At 34.5% G+C, this 21,736-nt stretch overlaps 1 protein-coding gene across 2 annotated transcripts in view; it reads right to left on the minus strand.

Annotated features, from left to right (window-relative positions):
• Positions 1–1,475: 1,475 nt before the first annotated feature.
• LOC125679219 (putative leucine-rich repeat-containing protein DDB_G0290503) overlaps positions 1,476–21,736 on the minus strand; it is a 54,664-nt gene continuing 34,403 nt past the window's right edge. For both annotated transcript variants that reach the window (XM_048918261.2, XM_048918262.2), the window contains 7 exons: positions 19,585–19,710; positions 12,899–12,979; positions 12,600–12,752; positions 11,283–11,484; positions 6,097–6,201; positions 5,828–5,920; positions 1,476–4,442 (listed from right to left, as the gene is read on the minus strand). In XM_048918261.2, the coding sequence (XP_048774218.1) occupies positions 3,675–4,442; positions 5,828–5,920; positions 6,097–6,201; positions 11,283–11,484; positions 12,600–12,752; positions 12,899–12,979; positions 19,585–19,710 (1,528 nt within the window). In that variant the 3' untranslated portion in view covers positions 1,476–3,674. The remainder of the gene's footprint in view (positions 4,443–5,827; positions 5,921–6,096; positions 6,202–11,282; positions 11,485–12,599; positions 12,753–12,898; positions 12,980–19,584; positions 19,711–21,736) is intronic.

Consider the following 21,736-nt stretch of genomic DNA (forward strand, 5'->3'; position numbering starts at 1 on the left):
TTGTTAAGCCGTTCTTGGCACACTGATTTTGACTACGGATAACTACGTTTACCTGACCAGGATATAGGGCTCACGGCGGGTGTGACCGGTCGACAGGGGATGCTTACTCCTCCTAGGCACCTGATCCCACCTCTGGAATATCCAGGGGTCCGTGTTTGCCCAACTATCTATTCTGTATTGCTTATAGGTATTGAGATTGATCATTGTTCGTTATTTTCACCTTTCAAGATATACCTTGAATATCTTCACATCGGCACATGAATATAGCGCATTAGAACTCCGTGAAGCATATGCTCATACAAAGAGGATCGAAGCTTGTTTAGATTTTAAAATTTTATCATATGCAGAATATGCTCTGGTGTATCGAATCAGTTGAGAGATATAAACACTATATACATGTCAAATGAATATTACAACATAGATATGAGAAGTTGATGGAGAAGCTGAAATCATCCCCATAATCCATGAAGCTGAGTTGTTAGTTTGCTGTTAATGTCGATGTTCAGTGAAACATCCAGTATGAAGCATATATGGAAACCTCTGTGCATCTTTTATTCTCAGTTCACTGGAATATGGTTGGTAATCTCTCATTCATCTGGAGACGTCACCATTGCCGATGAAGGGCTGCAGAATTTAAGCTTATACTCGGCGCTTAAGGCTTTTGAGCAGGGAGGGATCTTTATCGTGCCACACCTGCTGTGACACGGGGCCTCGGTTTTTTGTGGTATCATCCGAAGGACCGCCTATTTTGTCCTTCTTGCAAGAAAGTAAGGGCTATTGAGGACCTATTCTAACTTGGATCCCTACGGGACTCACTGGGATATATGAATGAAAGTGAATATTGGTAATAGATAAAATGTCGATGTATTCAAATGTCAAAATGAAAGTCACAGCAAAATATATCTTTTCTCATATAGATGTATTAAAAAAAAGAAATTCTATCTAAGAATGCAAAAACTGATATGGTAATAAAGAAACAAAATTTGCCTTGGTATCAAAAGACGACAAAGATATTCATTGTCAACGAGGAACTCCAGTATCTCTTTGATATCATCTTCAGAGTACTTGTGCACAAAATAACGGTGGTGTTTAACAAAGCAATTACTGATAAGAAATGTGAATAATTTGGAGTTTCATTTTTACGGAAGAAGTAGTTGTTTATGTCAAAAAGTCTTGTCTTAAATTTATCGTGAAGGGTGGTGTAAAGTGTTGAAAAGTCCTACGTTTTGATGCTGTTGAATTTGGAAGAGTTGTGATCAAATTTACTCCACGTTCTTTGGAATTTTTGAGAATCCATATCAGATTTACAATAGTTCTTGCATATTTTGTGGCACAATGCGTCTGAAATTTCTAATTCCCAATTCTAAAACTACATGGATAATGTACATAACAGCATGTCTTTTCAGAGCAGAAAATAACAGTATACATTATATCACAACCTTTACTCGCTTTCAGATGTAATAACACACATAAAATAAAATTCAAGTTTATTTTTCAAATATTTTCATTTCTATGCCATCTATATAATTGTATTTCTTTCCAAATGTATCAGAATACTTTTGATTTCTACAGAGTATCACAGCATATTACAAGTTAATCTACGGATGCCTCCAGTAATAACCCAGCTGTATCGGAATTTTCCTGTGTCGCTTTAATAGCCAATAATGGAATGGACTTAGCGAAATGGACATAGTCCACTAGCTAGTTATATTTCGTAGACAATTATTGTTGAGTCGTGTTGCTGGTAACGTAATGTTAATGAAAAACACCTAGTAAGTCACAACCAATCACAAGCTGATTAATGAAATAATGCATTTAATTTTTGACTTTTTGACTAAAGATTACACAGACTATATATATATATATATATATAAAAGCACATAAACCCAACAACACCCTACTTTCTTAAAGTGTCGGATCTGAGAAGATACAAGGCCAGTAAAGAAATTTATAAAAGCACTGAAAAGGCCACGGCACTGTTGGTTATTTAAAACTTAAATTTTCGACGCAACACGCGTCTTTATCAAGAGACATATATTACATATACATTTCGTGTTATTTGCTTTGTGGCCTTTTCAGTGCTTATATATATATATATATATATATATATATATATATATAGCTCGACCATCTAGGCAAGTCTTCACACTTGCTTTCGATAATGATGGAATTCTCACCACGCTGTCACACACACGCTACACAGTCATTGAAAATGGAAATAGGATACAGCTATTTAACGTACATTTAAGAGGATCATACAAGATGTACATTGCATTTGAAATATATATATATAGGACGGCAACGAGTCGAGTACTCGTTAAACATGGCACTTGATAATAAATTCTCTAAAGATATCCGCTTGCTTTATTTCAGTTTTCACCAAAATGAATGCGAAGACCAAGTGGCACTGCGCTTTCTTACTATAATCTGTCTAGAGAAATATCTGCAACAGTGAATCAAATCTTTACCTCTCTGAAACATCGATGAAGATCTGGACTACATATTGAAATATTTTCCCTTTCCCATTATTTTGGCCGGTACGCGTAAGTTACACATTTTAAAATTGTATTCTTAAATTGTCTACTTGTATTCCATATATATTGTATTATTTTCATTTGTATTGTACATGCATATTACACTATTTCTATCCTTTAATGTTTTAATCTGTATTGTATGTGAATTCCAGTTGTATTCGATAATAAAATTAATTAGAATTGTGGGATATGTGTATTTTCTTTGTCACGATCGCTTTCATTGGTCGAATAATTTCGGGTGGTTCAGAGTGATGGCTACATCCTTTATGCACACATGGAAATTAGTTGGGGGAGGGGGTATTGTTTTGTAGGTAATTTATTGGATCTACCAAAATCAATTCAAAGACAATATAAAATTGAATTATATATATCTATTTCAAGATTAATATGTATTAAAACTGATGTCTGATTAAGGTAAATTCTGTACAAGTTGAGCTTAAAGTATTAAGGAAATCATCCTCACCCTCACTCCTACTCAGCTGTTTATCTTATAGTAGCTCGTTACACGATACTTTTGTAGATCAGTGGATAAAGTAATGGATTAATGACATGTAGATTCCGAGTTCAAATCTATCAGTCTTGAAATAAATTTTGTCTTCGTGCAATAACGGTAACTTGTGCTCAGAACGTTTCGGTGTGGATCCTGTTCTTTCATGAAAAGATGGAGCTCAATAATGGTCCAGTTGTTGAACGCTAAAATTCTCAAGAATTTAGGAAAATTAAAGAGTTACTAGCTATATAATAACGATTACGGAAATACAAATGAAAAATAACACAATACAGTATACAATACAAATTAAAAAAAATATAGAATAAAAAAACCCATAGAATACAAATTAACAATTATTGAATACAAATTATGCAAAATATATGGAGAACTATACAAGTATAAAATTCTATAATATAAATGGAATAAATCGAATATTGCAACATTTGACATATTTGTAATTTAGTGATACGTTTGCTATTATCACAACCATATCATTATTACAATTCTGCGTTCTGCACTCCGTGTAGTTCGGCAAATTTCTTTGGAACCATATACAGTCGATTTAAGATAATATTACTGTATAATACTTAATCAAGATATTAATTTATCATTGCTATATGCATCTCCGTATAATATTCAATGAATATTTGCTATTCGCCACAATCTTCATCATCATTTGTTAACTTGTCATTGTGATCGTCTTCAGTTTTTATTTCTTCTTTGCTGTCCGCTCCTTCTGAATTATTCCAAACTTCTTTGACTTTCTTATGACGAGTTCCTTCTTTGACTGACCCTTCTGGCTGACCGGAATATTCATCTCCATTTGGTTCCTCTAGATATAGTTTCCCTGGGATTGGTTCCTCTGGAATTGGTTCCTCTGGAATTGGTTCCTCTGAGATTGGTTCTTCTGCAATTGGTTCCTCTGGGTTTCCCTCGGTGCTATTGCTTTGCGATTTACCTGCTCCAGATGTGGTTTCACCATCTTCCAACTTTGGCTTCTGTGCATATGTTGATGCATCTTCTTTCAAATCTGAATCTGTGCGTGAGCGAGCGTCGTCAAAATTATCATCAGATTCATCGGAACAAGAGGATCCTGCCTCGCTATTACTTTCTTCGATGTTCTCAACTTCATTTTTGCTTCCTTGCACAACCCCCTTTCCCAACAGTGGACCATCCTTGTGTAGAAAAAACGTGGGCCAAACAACAAAATTTACGAATCTCCCTGCTTTTGTGTATGATCGCATTCTGCTGGAGTCGAATTCTGAATTAGTCGGGTAGTCTGTTTCCATATAGATTGGAGGATCTTGTATACGCATCATCCAACAAAGTTCAACGCATTTGTCAATGTATTCTTTGCAGGTGTTGAATTTCTTCTTACTAATTCGCAGTTTTGATTTTCCATCGTTCGAAGAGAAATACTGCAATTATAAATAGTTACATCATTGGCCGTAGTAACAGCAAAAATTCAGAAACCATGGTCCTTACCTAAAATTCATAATACATGTATTAGAAACTTTCACTGAATTGCACGATTTAAGTCATCTATCATTTAATCTATTCAATCAAATCCCACTAATAGGAATATATGATAGGTATTGAAGACATATAGGAGCCAAGACTCGGGGATAGAAAACACACAACGAGTTGGATAATAATCATATCCAACCACAAACCACGGGGGATTCTTTTTATCACACATTTTACTCTAACAGACCTTTCCATAATACTGTCCTAGCTAGTATTCTCTTTTGTTTACCTCAACCCGAACTACACCCGTAACGCTAACATTACGTCGTTACAAATAATTCGTTGGGAAATATAAATAAAAATGAATATTGACTGTCACAATGTTTAATTTATAAAAGATTATTTTCAACTGAGAAAAACATTTACATTTTAGAACGTTTTACTTTGAAATTGTGTGATTATTCATGAATATGTCAGTCATCCGAATCTGTGTCATAGATGACGCGCGGCCTCCTTTTGGATGTTCAATGTTGACAATAATGTTTCCACTATGTATATCATCATTCAGAGAACTTTTAAGTTTCCTGTGACATGGAGGGTCGTGGAGCTTTTATTGTTAGACGTGCTTGTGTTTCTTAAATCTGTATTTTAAACAAGAGGCCTACGGGCTACATCGCTCACCTGGGTCACCTTGGTCCAAATTTAAAGATTTTCCCTACATATTCGCATGTAAAACTTTGATCCCTATTGTGGTTTCAACCTACCCTTGGGGTCATGATTTTTACAAACTTGAATCTGCACTGTCAGGAAGCTTTCATGTAAATATCAACTTTTCTGGCCGAGACAATAACTAGGCTAGATAATGAAAATGACAGGTCTGTTCGTAACGAATTACTTCACATATAAATTCATCGTTTTAAAATTTTGAAGAATTTAACAACACCTGTGCCACTTCCATCAATTTTTAGAATTTGTGGGGAATTCCTGTCACCCTGATCCAGTTCCTATGCACATTCCGTCATGCGGCGTAGGAACAACTACTTTGGAATACGAATAATATATCGTATGAGTTATATCCACTGGATAAAGGGGTAAACATGTGATAAACTGTTTTAATCTATTCAAGAGGACGTGGATAGCAAAGTCACCAATACTGTTAATCCGTCCATTCCCGATATGTCAGATTTTTATATAATTCAAACAAGACAATAGACATTGTGAAATTTTTCTTTTTCTATTTTACTTTTATCTTTTTTGCGATTAGACGTGCGATGCTTTTTCATTAATAGAAAACTGCATTTTAAAAAAAAATCGAAATTATTTAGATAATTCATACCTTTCGCAAATGATTTATAGCATGCTTTGCTTGCGATTTTCGAAAATCTTTCATCGGTTTAAGTATTTCAGCCGGCAGGTCCCTGGTGTAGAGCTGAAGAACACACACAGCACAAGCATAAAATGTATATGCAAAAATACAAGCATGCCCTAGTATCAGATTATAATGTTATTCTTATTCTTAATCTAGATGATTACATTAAATTGAATTACATGTATCTATAGAAATTAAATAAAAATGAAAACAATTTGTTGTTGTCTATGTGTTACCGTTCTTTCTTTTGCCCTCTGTAAAATGGATGGCGGTAAGATCAACATGTCAGGGAAAGCTGCAAGGTGGGCGTCTCCAAACTCAGCACACGTGTCAAACACGTTCTGGAAATGAGGAAGAAAGAGTGATATAGAATGGGGTCCAACTCCGACCAGATAAAAATAACCTAACCACTCGCTTCAAATGCCTAAAAATCAGAAACTAGGTGCGGCATGAGTAATTTGCCTGTCTCCTTGCTTAGATTAATGTTTTAACTATTTGCATGCCAAATCTCAAGCTACAGTTTCTTAAAATAATAGAGATATATGGTCATCGTTCTCTCGATACCACCTGTTTAAATTTACTAGGACATTTACCGGTCCAGGTCACCGAGTGGTTCCTCGCCTATGACAGCAGCGAAATTCAGACTAGTGTGGAAGATTTTGGACTTGTCAATAAAAAATTTCACATCAATTATACGCTACTTACTTTCTCATATTTTCATTTCTCAGAATCCGATTAATAAAAAGTGGTTAGATGAAAGTGTGAAACTTAGATTATTTAACCAATTTCAGCAAATCTGGAAATGAAAGGTGAAGATAACGAACATCGATCAATCTAATAATTCCTATCAGCAATGCAAAATAAAAAGCTGGAAAAACATAGACCCAGGATATACCAGACGTGGGATCAGGTGTATAGAAGGAGTAAGCATCCCCTGTCGACCGGTCACACCCGCCATGAGCCCTATATCTTGAAACCTAATGTTTTAAATTCCTTAATATTTAGATAAATTAAATACCAAAGAAAGAATAAAGTTTTGTCGATTTAGAACTTGCATTAGTGATAGAAATTGGTAGATGGCGAAATGTTGAAAAAAAAAAAGCATTTTGTGTGTGGCAAAAATGACCTAGGAGATGAGTTTCATTATATTTTAGTTCGTCCACACTTACGTTTGTACAGAAATCATTTTATTAATTTGGAAAGCAGAACAAATGTTAATAGTACCAAATACAAAAATCTGTTTCAATCTAAAAATATTATCACTTTGAAAAAATTATGAAAATTTATCACTTATAATAAAACTTTGATTACTTAACTTTCATGCTTTAGTCCTCCAGAAATGTACATTGTACTATGCACATGTTCTTTACGTATGGTATATATCCAAGTGTGTGTGTGTGTGTGTGTGTGTGTGTGTGTGTGTGTGTGTGTTTTGTTTTTCTCTGGATACTGACTTTGTGTATTGTATAATGTAATATTTGTATTTCTCTATACCTTTTTGTATATTGGTTTATGAGAATAAAATCATCATCAACATCACTAAAATGTCTGAAAACACAACATTTCCTGTCTTCTTTTTTATGTCCATCAGATAAAATATTTCAAATAGGCTTTAACAAAATTTAATAGCCAACAACAAAAAATGTCTTATAAATCTTTTGACGGCAAAATGTCGTCCTCTGATATATGTATACATGATTATTTAAAATATGTTCTTTAAAAAACCGTTATCTATCATGATCTATATATGGTCATTTATTTTAATTGTATTATAACTATGCTGTGTCTATCTTATTTTTTATTTAACCATGTTTTATCAATCAAACTTTCACTCGTATATATTTTGTTTTCTTTGTAACATGCTCATATTGCCATCAATAGGTACGTCCTTGATTGAAAATAAATCATTATATATGATATCCAATACAGCTGTGAAACCTGCACACATACTTGTACACATTGTGTGTTCATGTTTGTATTGTACAGTCAATAGTATATCATACTATAGTCTTTTAATTGGTCTTGCATTGTCACATCATTAACTATACCTTACGTAAACAAAACAAAGCAGCACATACATGTGGGCATAGGGGCTAAGCCCGTTTTGGGCCCAAACTCTGTGATACCATAAATATTGAAAGGGGTCTAACTCTGACACAGATAAAAAAAACTAACCACTCGCTTCAAATGCCTAAAAAATCATAAACTTGGTATGCTATGCGCAGTTTGTCGTTTTCCTTGCATAAATTAATGTTTTAACTACTTGCATGCCAAATTTCAAGTCACTGGTTCTTAAAATAAGAAAGATATACGTCATCGTTCTCTCGATTTCACTTGTTTATTTTTACTAGGACATTTACCGGTCCAGGTCACGGAGTCGTTTCTCGCCTATGACAGCAGTGAAATTCAGACTAGTATGGAAGATTTCGGATCTGTCAATTAAAATTTCACCTCAATTATACGCTACTTACTTCCTCATATTTTAATAATGTTCTTCGTGTAGACGTTACACGACTTATTTTTCCTCAGCAGCATCAACTGTTGACAAGAGCTGTCGTTTTAAGGAACGCACTAAATACCCGATAGACTTAAAATCTCAAATACCTTAAAACTGATCAAAACATTATTCTTGTGATATTGCACTTAGAGAAGGAAATTGAACATTATTTCTTGGCTTTTTTTAAATTTTTGTTTTTGTTTATTCTATTTCATTTAGATTATTATTACCCATTTTCCCCTTCTTAAAGTTTTAGACATTTCGGGTATTTATTGTATTCGTTAAAATGGCAGATCTTGTCAACAGTTGATGCTGCTGAGGAAAAATAAGTCGTGTAACGTCTACACGAAGAACATTATTAAAATATGAGGAAGTAAGTAGCGTATAATTGAGGTGAAATTTTAATTGACAGATCCGAAATCTTCCATACTAGTCTGAATTTCACTGCTGTCATAGGCGAGAAACGACTCCGTGACCTGGACCGGTAAATGTCCTAGTAAAAATAAACAAGTGAAATCGAGAGAACGATGACGTATATCTTTCTTATTTTAAGAACCAGTGACTTGAAATTTGGCATGCAAGTAGTTAAAACATTAATCTATGCAAGGAAAACGACAAACTACGCATAGCTTACCTAGTTTAAGATTTTTTAGGCATTTGAAGCGAGTGGTTAGTTTTTTATCTGTGTCAGAGTTAGACCCCTTTCTATATTTATGGTATCACAGAGTTCGGGCCCAAAACGGGCTTAGCCCCTGTGCATGTGGGCAGAGCCAGCTGCTCATTTATTCGGCGACGGTTGTGTACACACGTGATATAAAATACCTCAAACTGTAGAGGGATGCAAATATGGTCATAACTTTTTTCTACTTTGAAGTGTTGACAAAAACAATCAATGCTCTTGGAAGCTTATAAAATTTCCGTTCTATCACTATCTTATATGCCATGCTTCGTCCATCAACAACGCTACGACGCCGATGAAAATTTTCCTCAAGGACATTCTAGCGAGTTTATGAATTTCAAAATTGTTAATCAGTTTATCAATGCATGATATCTACCGTTTGATTTTTAGATATATGTAATCAATATGAACCTTACTGGTGCTGATTGCTTGGTTGTCACACGTGGCTATGTCTTACGAAGTACAGCGTGTAAAAAAGGAACGCGGGTGTTTCGGAATAAGCTAAATGACTATTTTTAAATCTTATTTTTTAAATTAAAACCAACTGCATTGGCATTACCACAAAAACAGTGTGTAATATATTCAAAATTACTTTGTATTCCCGGCACTATGACTTGGCGCGAAAATGTCTTCCAATTAGATTTGTCTGTTCGTTATTTAGACTTGCCTATACATGGTGGCACTGTTTTCACAAAATATTCTTTCGCGTCTTCTTTGGAGTTTACTTAAAAAGTTTTTAATTCGTTTGACTTGTGTAGATTAGTAATAATTATTTTATATCACAAAGTGTTATTGAATATACAAAGAAATAAAAGAAATACTCGAAATAAACGACACCACAGAGTCGTCCACTTCTGCTTCATACATAGATATTTTACTGAAAATAGATATTAACGGCAAAGTAACAACCCAGCTTTATGACAAACGGGATAATTTCAGCTTCTCCATCGTCAACTTTCCATATTTATGTAGCAATATTCCATTATCACCTGCATATGGTGTTTATATCTCTCAACTGATTCGATACATAAGAGCTTGATCTGCGTATGATCAGTTTTTAAATCGAAACAAGTTGATGGTGCAGTGTTTCAACAGTCTCGTTTAAAGTCAGCATTTCGCAAATTCTATGGTCGTTATGAAAATCTAGTTTGCCAATACAACCTATCATTGGGTCAAATACTGTCTAACTTGTTTCATACCGACTGTTAGGCCGTTCTTGGCACACTGGTTTTGACTACGGATAATTCCGTTTACCTGATCAAGATATAGGGCTCAGGGTGGGTGTGACCGGTCGACTAGGGATGCTAATTCCTCCTAGGCACCTGATCCCACCTCTGGTGTATCCAGGGGTCCGTGTTTGCCGAACTCTCTATTTCGTATTGCTTATAGGAGTTATGAGACAGGTCACCGTTTGTTATCTTCACCTTTCATGAAGAGCAATAAATACTGGAACATTTTACAACCTAGTTAGTGTAGAATGAAAGATTGATTGATTGACTGAATATTGTTTAACGTTCCCCTCCAGAATCTTTCACTCGTATTGAGACATCACCATTGCCGGTGAAGGGCAGCAAAAGTTAGGCCTATTCTAGGCGCTTACAGCCTTTGAGTAGGGAGGGATCTTTAACATGCCACACCTGCTGTGACAGGGGACCTCGGGTTTTGAGGTTTCATCCGAAGGACCGCCCCATTTAGTCGCCTCTTACGACAAGCAAGGGGTACTGAGGACTTATTTTAACCCAGATCCCCAACGGGTTTAGTCATATTGGTGTTGAGGCAAATTCTAGTTTAGCTATGTCGTGATCCTTGGGGTCTATGTTGGAGCCATAATATAGGGTCAACAATTTTCATGAAAATAGAGGTTTAAAAAATCACAACAGCTGAACATCAGCAGGACCAAGGTGACGCAGGTGAGCGATATGGCCCATATACCTCTCATTGTTGAAAAACGTCGTTTATCAACTCCTAATTGGCTCCCCATGATCAGAATGAAATCTCCGAAACCTTATTGCACATTTCTCGGACACCAATTATCACATTCCAACTGATGAATTGCTTCACTATAAATGTAAGAGGAGTTAGAGAAGAATATAGTGTGACAGAAGGATGGACGAACTAGGGTAACAACAATATACCCGACTCTCTTTAGGAAGTGCAGGTATGATAATGTTAATTTGTTATAGTTAAAAAACCTAGCTTTTTCAAAACTGAAGCGTATTATTTGTCAAGCTCAGAATTACACCTACTTTAATAATTTTCAGTAAAAGTTTGATCCCCTTATCCTCGTGCATATCCAACTCTCCTTCCAGGTTCTCCATGGCGTTTGTCCATTCGTTGTCATACAACTCCGAGACCTTCTCAGCCAATTTCAAGGGACGATTTGGATCGCTGAGGTCCGTTATTCCAGGATTTTGGTCTCGCAACCTATTGGCTGCTGCAGCGCTAAGCCTATATTTAAAGAAAAACATGAATGCTTTCATAAAGGATTCACTTGCTTATAAATGTCCCATATCAACTAAATCAATAGCTGCAGAACTGTAGCTCTCTGAAAAAATATTTTGACGGAACAGAGAGCTACAGTTCCACCCCTAATAAAAACCTTCGATTTACGGCGCACAAAAAGTTACGCATGGTTGAGCCCTGATATCTGTGTATTCTTGTGTTGCTGTCTCATAAATTTAATATCAAAAAATTCTTAACATATTTTCCTACTATAGTTGTGTCCAAACATACCTTCAAATATTCATTAAAGCCCCATGCGACCCGAAAACTCCCAGCTTCAAATGAATTCGTTTGTTGACGTAGCCATGTTAGGTAACCGGGTCAATTCGAACCCCGGTTCATTTCCATACTTGCACAATAACGTCTAGATGTGAACTAATATCCCCACAAATATTTTAGCTAAATATTTTAAATAATATATCATTCCAGTTCCTTTAAATAATAATTATTCAAATAGCTAAACTCACGGCAATGCGGCTTTCATTAGTCTGGCCCGGTCTCCATTCTTTCACACGAGTGTTAAGGACTTTTGTAGCATTATCATTAATCAAGAGCATATTTTACCTTTAGAATAATTTTATTTTTTAATTTCTATAAATTATTCGTGTTGATAATAAATGAAGAGCGAACATATAACTTATAACGAATTTTATGAATATATACCAACAACAACAGGGTTCGAATTGACCCGGCTACCTAACATGGCTACGTCAACAAACGAATTCATTTGAAGCTGGGATTTTTCGGGTCGTATGGGGCTTTAATGAATATTTGATGGTATGTTTGGACACAACTATAGTAGGAAAATATGTTAAGAATTTTTTGATATTAAATTTATGAGACAGCAACACAAGAATACACAGATATCAGGGCTCAACCATGCGCAGCTTTTTGTGCGCTGTAAATCAAAGGTTTTTATTAGGGGTGGAACTGTAGCTCTCTGTTCTGTCAAAATATTTTTACAGAGAGCTACAGTTCTGCAGCTACTAAATCAAGTGATTGTAATAATCGAATTTCTTCCTTAATGAATTATTTCTCTATTGTATACGTAAAATAATCACCTGTTTAATGCATTTTCCTTGGCTTTTTTCTCCTCTGATAGATTTCTCTGCAATTTATCTATAGAATTCCTCTGTTCATTCAAATTTCTCTTGAAGTTATCGATTTGCTTATTTTGAGCCTCCAATACCCAGTGACACTCAAGCGTCTTCTCACTTTGAATTGTATTTTTGCATATCATTACTTCTAAAATTATATTTTTATCCACAAAGATGATCTTATCATATGAAAAATACAAGGCATTTAATTGTCCAAAAATAAATTATATGTACAAACTTTACTAATGAATTGATATACATACCTAAGTTCTTTTTGAAGATTCTGATTTTCAATTTTTGCATTTTCAAATAATTTTGATGTATCTTCAACTTCTTTCTCTAATCTGTCAATGAAAATAAAAAAAACTTAATAAAATGATTTTCTGTTTATAATGATAATAATAACCTTAATTTACCCAAGATGACACAAATTAACATACAGCTTGTTTTCATTGTGATCCGGCATTCAAACATATACACAAACATCAAATTAGTATTTAAAATCAGTATCTAAATATAAAAACGTGATATAAAAGAAAAGAAAAACATAGCATTATTTATATATATATATATATATATATATATATATATATATATAAAGCTTCTGAAGATTTGAAATGAAAGCGCTAAAGCTTTACTAAACGTCTTCGTGCTTCATTTTTATTTTTTACCTATATATATATATATATATATATATATATATATATATATTAGAAGTTGATTCGGCACAGTTGTAAATAAATATTGAAAATCAGAATGACACATTCCATAAAAAACAATCATTTACTGCTAGCGCTTTCTCCATGTCTACATGGTTCATCAGGCAGTTCAAATATGTATACAAAAATTGTTTAGTAACGTCTTTGTTATGACGTCAATTAAACGAGTCCTTTATGACATCATAATAACGTTAACCTTTAGCGTTTGGTAATTGTCTGTTTTGTAAAAATATTATGCTAAATTGTAGTTCAATTATTCAAATAATTATTTTCTATTAAGGCTTGGATTGAAAAGTTTAATAAAATAGTTCTCTTTGGCTTTGCGAGTTATTTCATTTTCAGTCCACATTTTAAAGAACGGGAACACTTTAAATTTACCACCCCCGCATTCCGCAAAATGTTCACTACATGGGGTGTTCTGCACACTAGGATCTTTTACTTGTTGTTTGTGCACCCTTACTCGCGCATTAAGTTTGTTCGTTTGTCCTATGTAGTTTTCTCCACAAGTTGGGCAAGTGGCACAGTAAATAAGGTTCTCGGATTTATGAATCTATAATTATAAATATATATATATATATCACATTGCAACTGTATTCGAGAGTTTGACACACTATCAATGACCTGAACTATAAGGAGGTAAATACAATGTTTAAGTGCTACTTCTATTACAAGAGGCCCACAGGCCTTACTGGTCACCTAAGTACTAGTCAAAAGTATCACTAGTCCCAAGGGCTAAACATCTAAAAAAAAAAAATTAAAAAAAAAATCCTGTTCTGAAAAGATTTAAGCTAAATTCTAATATTTGGCATCAGTATAAAACAAGATGTGTTGACAGTTTTTGCCCCACTCCTAAGGATCCAGAGGTGCAGGAGTGTTGAAATTTACAATTTATGTTCTCCTTGTTCCAAAGATGCTTCATATTAAACTTGAAAGGAATTGGAATAGTAGTTATCAAGAAGAACTTAAAACAGTTCTATTTTTCACACATTTAATAGCTGATCATTTTGGCCCATCCTGATACCAAAACCCTGGGATCATCAAATTTACAATTTTGGTAAAGGACTACCTGCTCTTTCTATCTAGTTTCAATAGCACTAAGGAAGATGTTATTTAAGTGTTTTACACACAATATACCAAATTTGGCCCTGCCCTTGAGTCAGAACCTTTATCCCGGGGATCATGAAATTTACAATTTTCGTAGAGGTCTTCCTGTTCTACATCACTGTGTATTTAGTTTTTCTTACACATGTGTGGCTGTAGAGAAGATTTTTGAAAATTGGTAAATTTTTGGCAATTTTCCCGGTCCCTACGGCCCCAGGGGTGCAGGAGTTCTGAAATTTACAATTTATGTCTCTCTTGTCCCAAAGATGCTTCATATCAATTTTGAAAAGAATTGGAATGGTAGTTATAAAGCATCATCACAAGTCAAGGGTTATTGATTCGTTACCTCGCACTAACCATTGACATCAGTCACCATTCAAAACAAAAGCTTCCAACCTGGACACTGTTTAATTTGTGAATGGGACTGCTTTAAACATCCCGGATACAGCATGCAATACCTGTGTTTTAATAGTCAAAGTTGCTAACGAGAACTTGTATGTTTTTCTGAGAGAAAGGTGTTGACAAAAGCATAATTTGGTGTCTTTCACGAAAAACCGTTGTGAACTTTGCAAAGCTTTGAATGAAAACTTTGAAAGGCCAAAACAAGGTAAATAACTGTTAAACAGTTTGAGTGGATAAGATGTTATGTATTTCAGTAGCATATTGCTATAGTGAATTAATGTTTTCAGGTGCATGTACATTTAATTTTGTTGAACTTTATTCATGTGTATTAAACTTCCATATTTTGTTTTGTGGTCAGGGTCATGTACAATTGCTAACTATTGGTTGTAGAAAATAATACATACGACTACATATATGTATTAGAACTTTTAGACTGTAGTAGTATAGAGTATTAAATATTTGATACACTTGTAACATGTAACCGTATACATTGTTTCTGATACTCAGAGGAGGGGGGGGGGGGGGCAGAATTTGCTCGATTTAAAAAACTATGTTTATACTTCATGTATAATGTATTGACACATAAAATGTATTAGAATTACCCTTAGTACTGGGGAATCCCACAGGCATTTAAATGGCAAATACGCAATAAGAGTATAAATATGGATGAAGATCAGTTCTACGTCACGAGTGCTGGCATCGAGGTCCGATTAGGGAAAATTTCCGCTTGGACAACTGGTTTGGCGACAACTGACATCCCTTGTATATTGAAACACGTTTGTGTAATTTGGCATTTGGTTGTTTAAAACTTTGAACAGAAAGACAATCTTTCTATGCATAAAATTATCCTTGATTGGCATCCAATTCAAACAAGAAAATAAAAAGCTAGTAGAGGTACTGATATCTCGAGTTTTTTTAAAAGTACTCTTGTTGTTAAGATCCAGCTATTTACTGATGCCTTGTATCTTGAGGTGTAATAGGCAATTAAAATTGTAATGAATAAGACATATAGGATAAACATGTATGTAATAAAGTTGTGGCGTTGTAGGTTTGGAAATTTAACCAAAAAAAAAAAATAAAATGCAAATTTAATGTGAAATAATTTTCTTTTGTCTTTTGCCAGCTTTTTACTTTAATCCATCGAGCTAAACAGATACATGTAGGTGATGAATTTGAAAAGGACAAAGAGTACATTTACATAAATGATGTACTATTTTGAAAAATTGTGACAATACATTATTCCTCCTTGATGAGATCGAATCTTTGGAAAATTTAAAATCTATAGTTATTTAAAATGTGTGAAGACTTGTTGCAGTATGTGTACAGGACATAATTAAGGTTGTTCAATGAATCTAAATCGTGCTTCATCATTAGATTGACGTTTTGGAATGAATTTCATGCACTTTCACATTTGCCATCCAACATAAAAATCCTTGAAAACAAAAATCTCATTCATGATTTTGTTTGTCGTAATTTTAACCATTCGATTCGGTTATTTTTTATTCGATTTATAAGCTCATTGTATTTGAATAGTAACATGGTTATTCAACATATTCTTTCAATCACAATCACAATCATACACAAACACTATAGATTATATAAAGGCCACATTTTATTGAAATTTCATTTATTAATATTAACAACAAATTTTAAACATTCTTGTCTCAATGACTAGATTAAATTGACAAAAATCTCTTTAACTATTCAGACTTGGAGAAACTTCTCGAAACCAAAATACTCCTACTCTTTGGACTTAAGAGACTTGGGAAGGGGGGGGGTGTCTTGGTCTTTGAGTACTGGATTGTTATCATGAAAGGTGAAGATAACAATCTCATAACTCCTATAAGCAATACAAAATAGAGAATTGGGGAAACACGGACCCCTGGGCACACCAGAGGTGGGATCAGGTGCCTAGGAAGAGTAAGCACCCCCTGTTGACCGGTCACACCCGCCGTGAGCCCTATATCTTGATCAGGTAAACGGAGTCATCCGTAGTCAAAATCAGTGTGCCAAGAACGGCCTAACAATCGGTATGAAACACGTCAGACAGCATTTTACCAAATGAAAGGTTGTATTGGCAAACTAGATCGTTATAACGACCATAGACTTTGCGAAATGCTGACTTTAAATGTTACTCCATCCTATTTGTTTTAGTTACCTATATGTTGATTTGACTTTCCCTAGCCAATCAGAGGCTCCGTTGAAAAGTTAAAGGAAGTGAATAGATAACTTATTCACATTTATTCTATTATTTTGACTCGAACCAAAGAGGGTGTTGCACAGAAGCGGTTCGTCTCCCCAACCACGGCTGCATTCAACATCGTAGCGGCTAGCCTGGGGGCTACGTATGGTGGCTGATTTTTGTCATTTTATAATATGTCGTCTTTCCATTATTTTGAGGCGAAAATTAGCTAATATTATCATTTTGTCGTCTTTTCGTTATTTCGGGAAGAAAAGTTGCTAAATATCGTTTTATTGTCTTTTCGCCTCGAAATAAGAAAAAGACGATAAAGTGTAAAATGGCACAAATCAGACACCATTCCTAGCCGCTACGACCTTGAACGTAGCCCAAGGCTCCCTGCCTGGTATTTAAACACCCATGACGTAGAACTGACCTTCATCCAGATTTAAACTCTTATTACGTATTTGCCATTTAAAGATACTCGTAGGATTCCCCAATACAAAGGGCAAGCCTAAAACATCTTATGTGCCAATACATTATAGTCTAAACATAATTTTTGAAATCATGAAAATTTAATTGTTTTTTTTTTTTTTTCCTTTCTTAGTTGTAATGTATATACAATGTTACGAAAGCCCATTGAGGTCATTTTCGTAGCTGAAAAAAAAAGAGAATTTTTCGCGAATTGACGCATAACTTTCGCGAATTAACGCAAAACTTTCGCGTTATAACGCGTAACTTTCACGAATTAACACGGAACTTTTAGGTTATAAAGCGTAGATTTTGCTTATAAACACTAATTTATGGATTGAATGCGCTCAGTATTAAAAACAGTAGCATGAAATAATTTGCTCATTACAATGAAGAAAAATAACGATAAACTTGTACAGCTGTACTTTGTAATTTTGTAAATCCATATCTCTTGAGATTTGACTGCTTTAAGAAGATCATCTTATCTGTTGTACATATTTTTTGTTATTAATTGTCACATAGGAGAGGTCTTTATGTTAAGAGGGTGTCACGGTGAAAAACATGCAAACCAAAAGCATATCAAATGGCAAAATTATAACAGGTAGTTACAAAGGTTGCTGTGAAAATTCGATGGGTTTCCAAAAGATGACAGCCAAGGGATATAACAGGGGCGGATCCAGGATTTGTGGTTAGGGCGCAATATTATGAGGAAAGGGTCTGGGTCCGCCAGTGCTGGGGGCCTAGGGGGCGAAGCCCCCGAAAGCTCCTGGATTTTACAGATTTTATAGGACTTGAAATATGTTTCCTGTGTAGTCATTTTTACTATTTTCTGTCATTTTTAATAAGGTAAAATTAATAAAATGACGCAAATTTAAGGGTTTTTGGGGAAAATGCAAGTCCTCCTAATAAAAGTAATTCAATAAATCAAACGATTTGTCATTTATTTCTCCGAGAGTGGAAGAAATTATTGCTTCTTTTATCGTTTACATTTTCTAAACAAGAAACCACGATTTACCATAAATTTGAAAATTTTAGGGGGGGGGGGGGGCGGCTGCGCCCCCTTAAATCCGCCACTCCATAACCTTTGAAAAGTGTGGATTCATCTTTTATTGGAAAAACTTAGGTCACCAAGTGCTTTTTAAAGACATTCTGAGATGCGTTAAAATTCGCGAAAGTTTCGAGTTTGATTCGCGAAAAATTCTCTCTTTTTTCAGCTACGAAAATGAACTCAATGGGCTTTCGTACAATGTATACGGTTATGAGTGTATCAAATACTTAATATTCTATACTACTACAGCCTAAAATTAAAGCTCTTATACTCGTGTGCATTATTTTCTACAACCATCTGTACATTACTCTGATCACAAAACAAAATATGGGAAATTTAAAACGCATTAATAAAGTTCAACAAATGCACCTGACAACGTTGATTTACCATAGGAATTTGTTACTATACCAGGGCTCTTCGATATGTAATGTGTATTGTACGATATCTCAAAAGCATTCGACTCAAATAGTGAAATGAACATTAAATCCCTTCAAAGTATTCTCCGCGGTTTGAAATAAATAATTTCAATCTCTGAATCCATTTCTGAAATGCGTCACGGTACGCTGATTTGGGTAGACCTCTGAGGCACTGACTGATGGCGGAGAATACATATCGAACAACCCTCGTATCTTCACTAAAATATCCAAATATGAAGCAGATATACACTACTGTGGTGTATTTCATTTCGAGTTCACTGACATATATCGAAAATTAAAATATGAAGGAAATAAATATTGTTATTAGATAAAACATCTGGAGTTGGAGGCCACACCATGAGATTTTCTTCTCTGTAGAAGCTTTTTTTTTAAAGATTAATGTTTGTGAATATTGATGTGAGGTAATTTCATCAAGTAAATACATGACAAGGACTTTTACAATAGCAATCATATTTTCCGAGTTGATAAAAATGACAGGTATTACATTAGAATGTTTTAAGGATATCAATCACAAAGGAGAGAAACTATTTATATCAGGTATAGGACGGTCCCGAAAATAGTTCAGGTTATTTTATATTTCATGTACACGTACCTTACGATCCTAGTCTCCAAATCAGCGATGATTTTGCAATCCTCGCTAAGATTCAGCTTAAGATTGTCCCTCTCCGATGCAACTTTCTTTCTTTGTTCTTCCAAGTTGTTATTTTCATTTTGTAACCTTAAAATGATGTACATGTAAATATTACACTTATATACATTAAATCTTAACTTATTTGTGTGAACTTCGCAGTATGTCTATCTACCAATATTTCTTAAAAATTTGAAATGGCCTCTTCAAAAATTTAGCATATCAATGAGATGTTTCTCAAGATTTCAATTAACTAAACTAAGCATGAACGTTAATAATTTTGATATACCTGTATTCAATGAATCAGATCAATTTCGAATTTTCAGAAAGTCTATCCTCACTGTAGGTCATTAATCCTGGTACTCTCTCTCTCTCTCTCTCTCTCTCTCTCTCTCTCTCTCTCTCTCTCTCTATATATATATATATATATTTTAATATATATCTATATTAATTGAACTTCTCAGTCTTCTTCATCTCTTTCGAACTGACTGAAGCCTGTGCAACATATGTGTCTGGCGTTTGTTGTATGACTAAATGGAACAGTTTTCAGCAGATGGTTACAGATGAGTAAGATCATTCGAATCAGAGTAGAAATATTGGTTTGGTATATGGGATTTCGACTTTAAGCCTTTGTCAATATGATTAGTTAGAAGATTTAAATCCTTTCATTATGGATCTAATACCCAGAATGTTGATTTACAAGTTTGTACTAGATAAAATGTAACAGAGCTGATAGTGGAGCTTCCGTTGAAAAGTCATTTCCTAGGAAGTTGAATCTGTACTTTTTATCAATAGAGTGACGTGACCTTGGATAATACAACAAAACAGTTCTTTTAAGTTGTTTGTTGTTTCATGACTTTATCAAAATGTATTAATCAGCAATGGTAAACTAAGCAAGAGGCCCATGGGCCACACTGCTCACCAGTCACCTTGGCCCAAATTTTAAAAGATTCTCCCTATATATTCGCATGTAAAACTTTGATCCCTATTGTGGTCCCCATCCTCGCCCCATGGGTCATGAGTTTAACAAACTTGAATCTGCACTATGTGAGGAAGCTACCATGTAAATTCTACTTTCCTGGCACAGTGGTTTTTGAGAAGAGTATGTTTAACGATTTTTCCTATAAAGAGGTATAGCGCATTTGCTGACGAAATGGCCGACTCAGAAATTTAAATGGAAAACACCGGTTTCCAATAATAGACGGGCGTGTTATATGTAAATATAAGGCCAACATTTTTTATGTTTCGTTAACCAAGATAAATAACTGCCGCAGTTTAGCATTACTGACATTTCTATGAGCCGTTCTTTAATTAATAAACCATTTTCCTATTTGGAATGATGAACAGTACAATATTTTCATAAGTGCATTCATTTTAAACAACAACCCTTTTACATATGTCATTACTTAACTCATTGTCTTTTTCTGACATGACTGAAGCGCCTTTAATAGATGTCATCAGTTCATTTGCCTTTGGTTGATAATTCGAGTGTTTAGCTTTGTATGACAGTTGCTACATGAGTTTTTATATTTACTTTTGAGAAGTCAAACCGTATAACAGTTCTTTTCCTCCCTTGACCTATTTTTACTTATTACATGCACGGGCACTGGAAGTTAATGTAAATATATAGTATGTGCATGTATAAAAAAGGAAGGGTAGGACACTCTTTTTGAGGCATATTCGGGTTTGGGTTATTGTGGGCGTTTCTCAAACGGCCTGACGCGATGAATCGTTCACATATACCTTACTTTCAATATATGTACGGTTTCTTTCCGTTCCAATGCCGTTCATTCGAAGAAAAAGATGTTTTTACACCTCCAAGTGCCTAAGAATTTCGCTAGACTGTCTTACTTCCGGTTTAATCGCACTGAATCGAAAGGTAAGTTGTGATTGGTCAATGTGATAAAAATTAATAAGTTTATGTCATATTCTTATTGGTTGTGAAATAATGATAAGAATATTTGAACTATAAAAACAAACATGGCTCATGTACTTAACCACTAGTCTCTAACACCATCATGAAGTAATAATCCTGAGAATTATTTTCTCTACATATGTATTTATGGATTAGATAACGTGTGTCAATTCAGACTTCAATTTTATTATTGACCTATCA

The sequence above is a fragment of the Ostrea edulis genome, chromosome 2 (genome assembly GCF_947568905.1).
Source record: "Ostrea edulis chromosome 2, xbOstEdul1.1, whole genome shotgun sequence".
In the NCBI taxonomy this organism is placed as follows: Eukaryota; Metazoa; Mollusca; class Bivalvia; order Ostreida; family Ostreidae; genus Ostrea; species Ostrea edulis.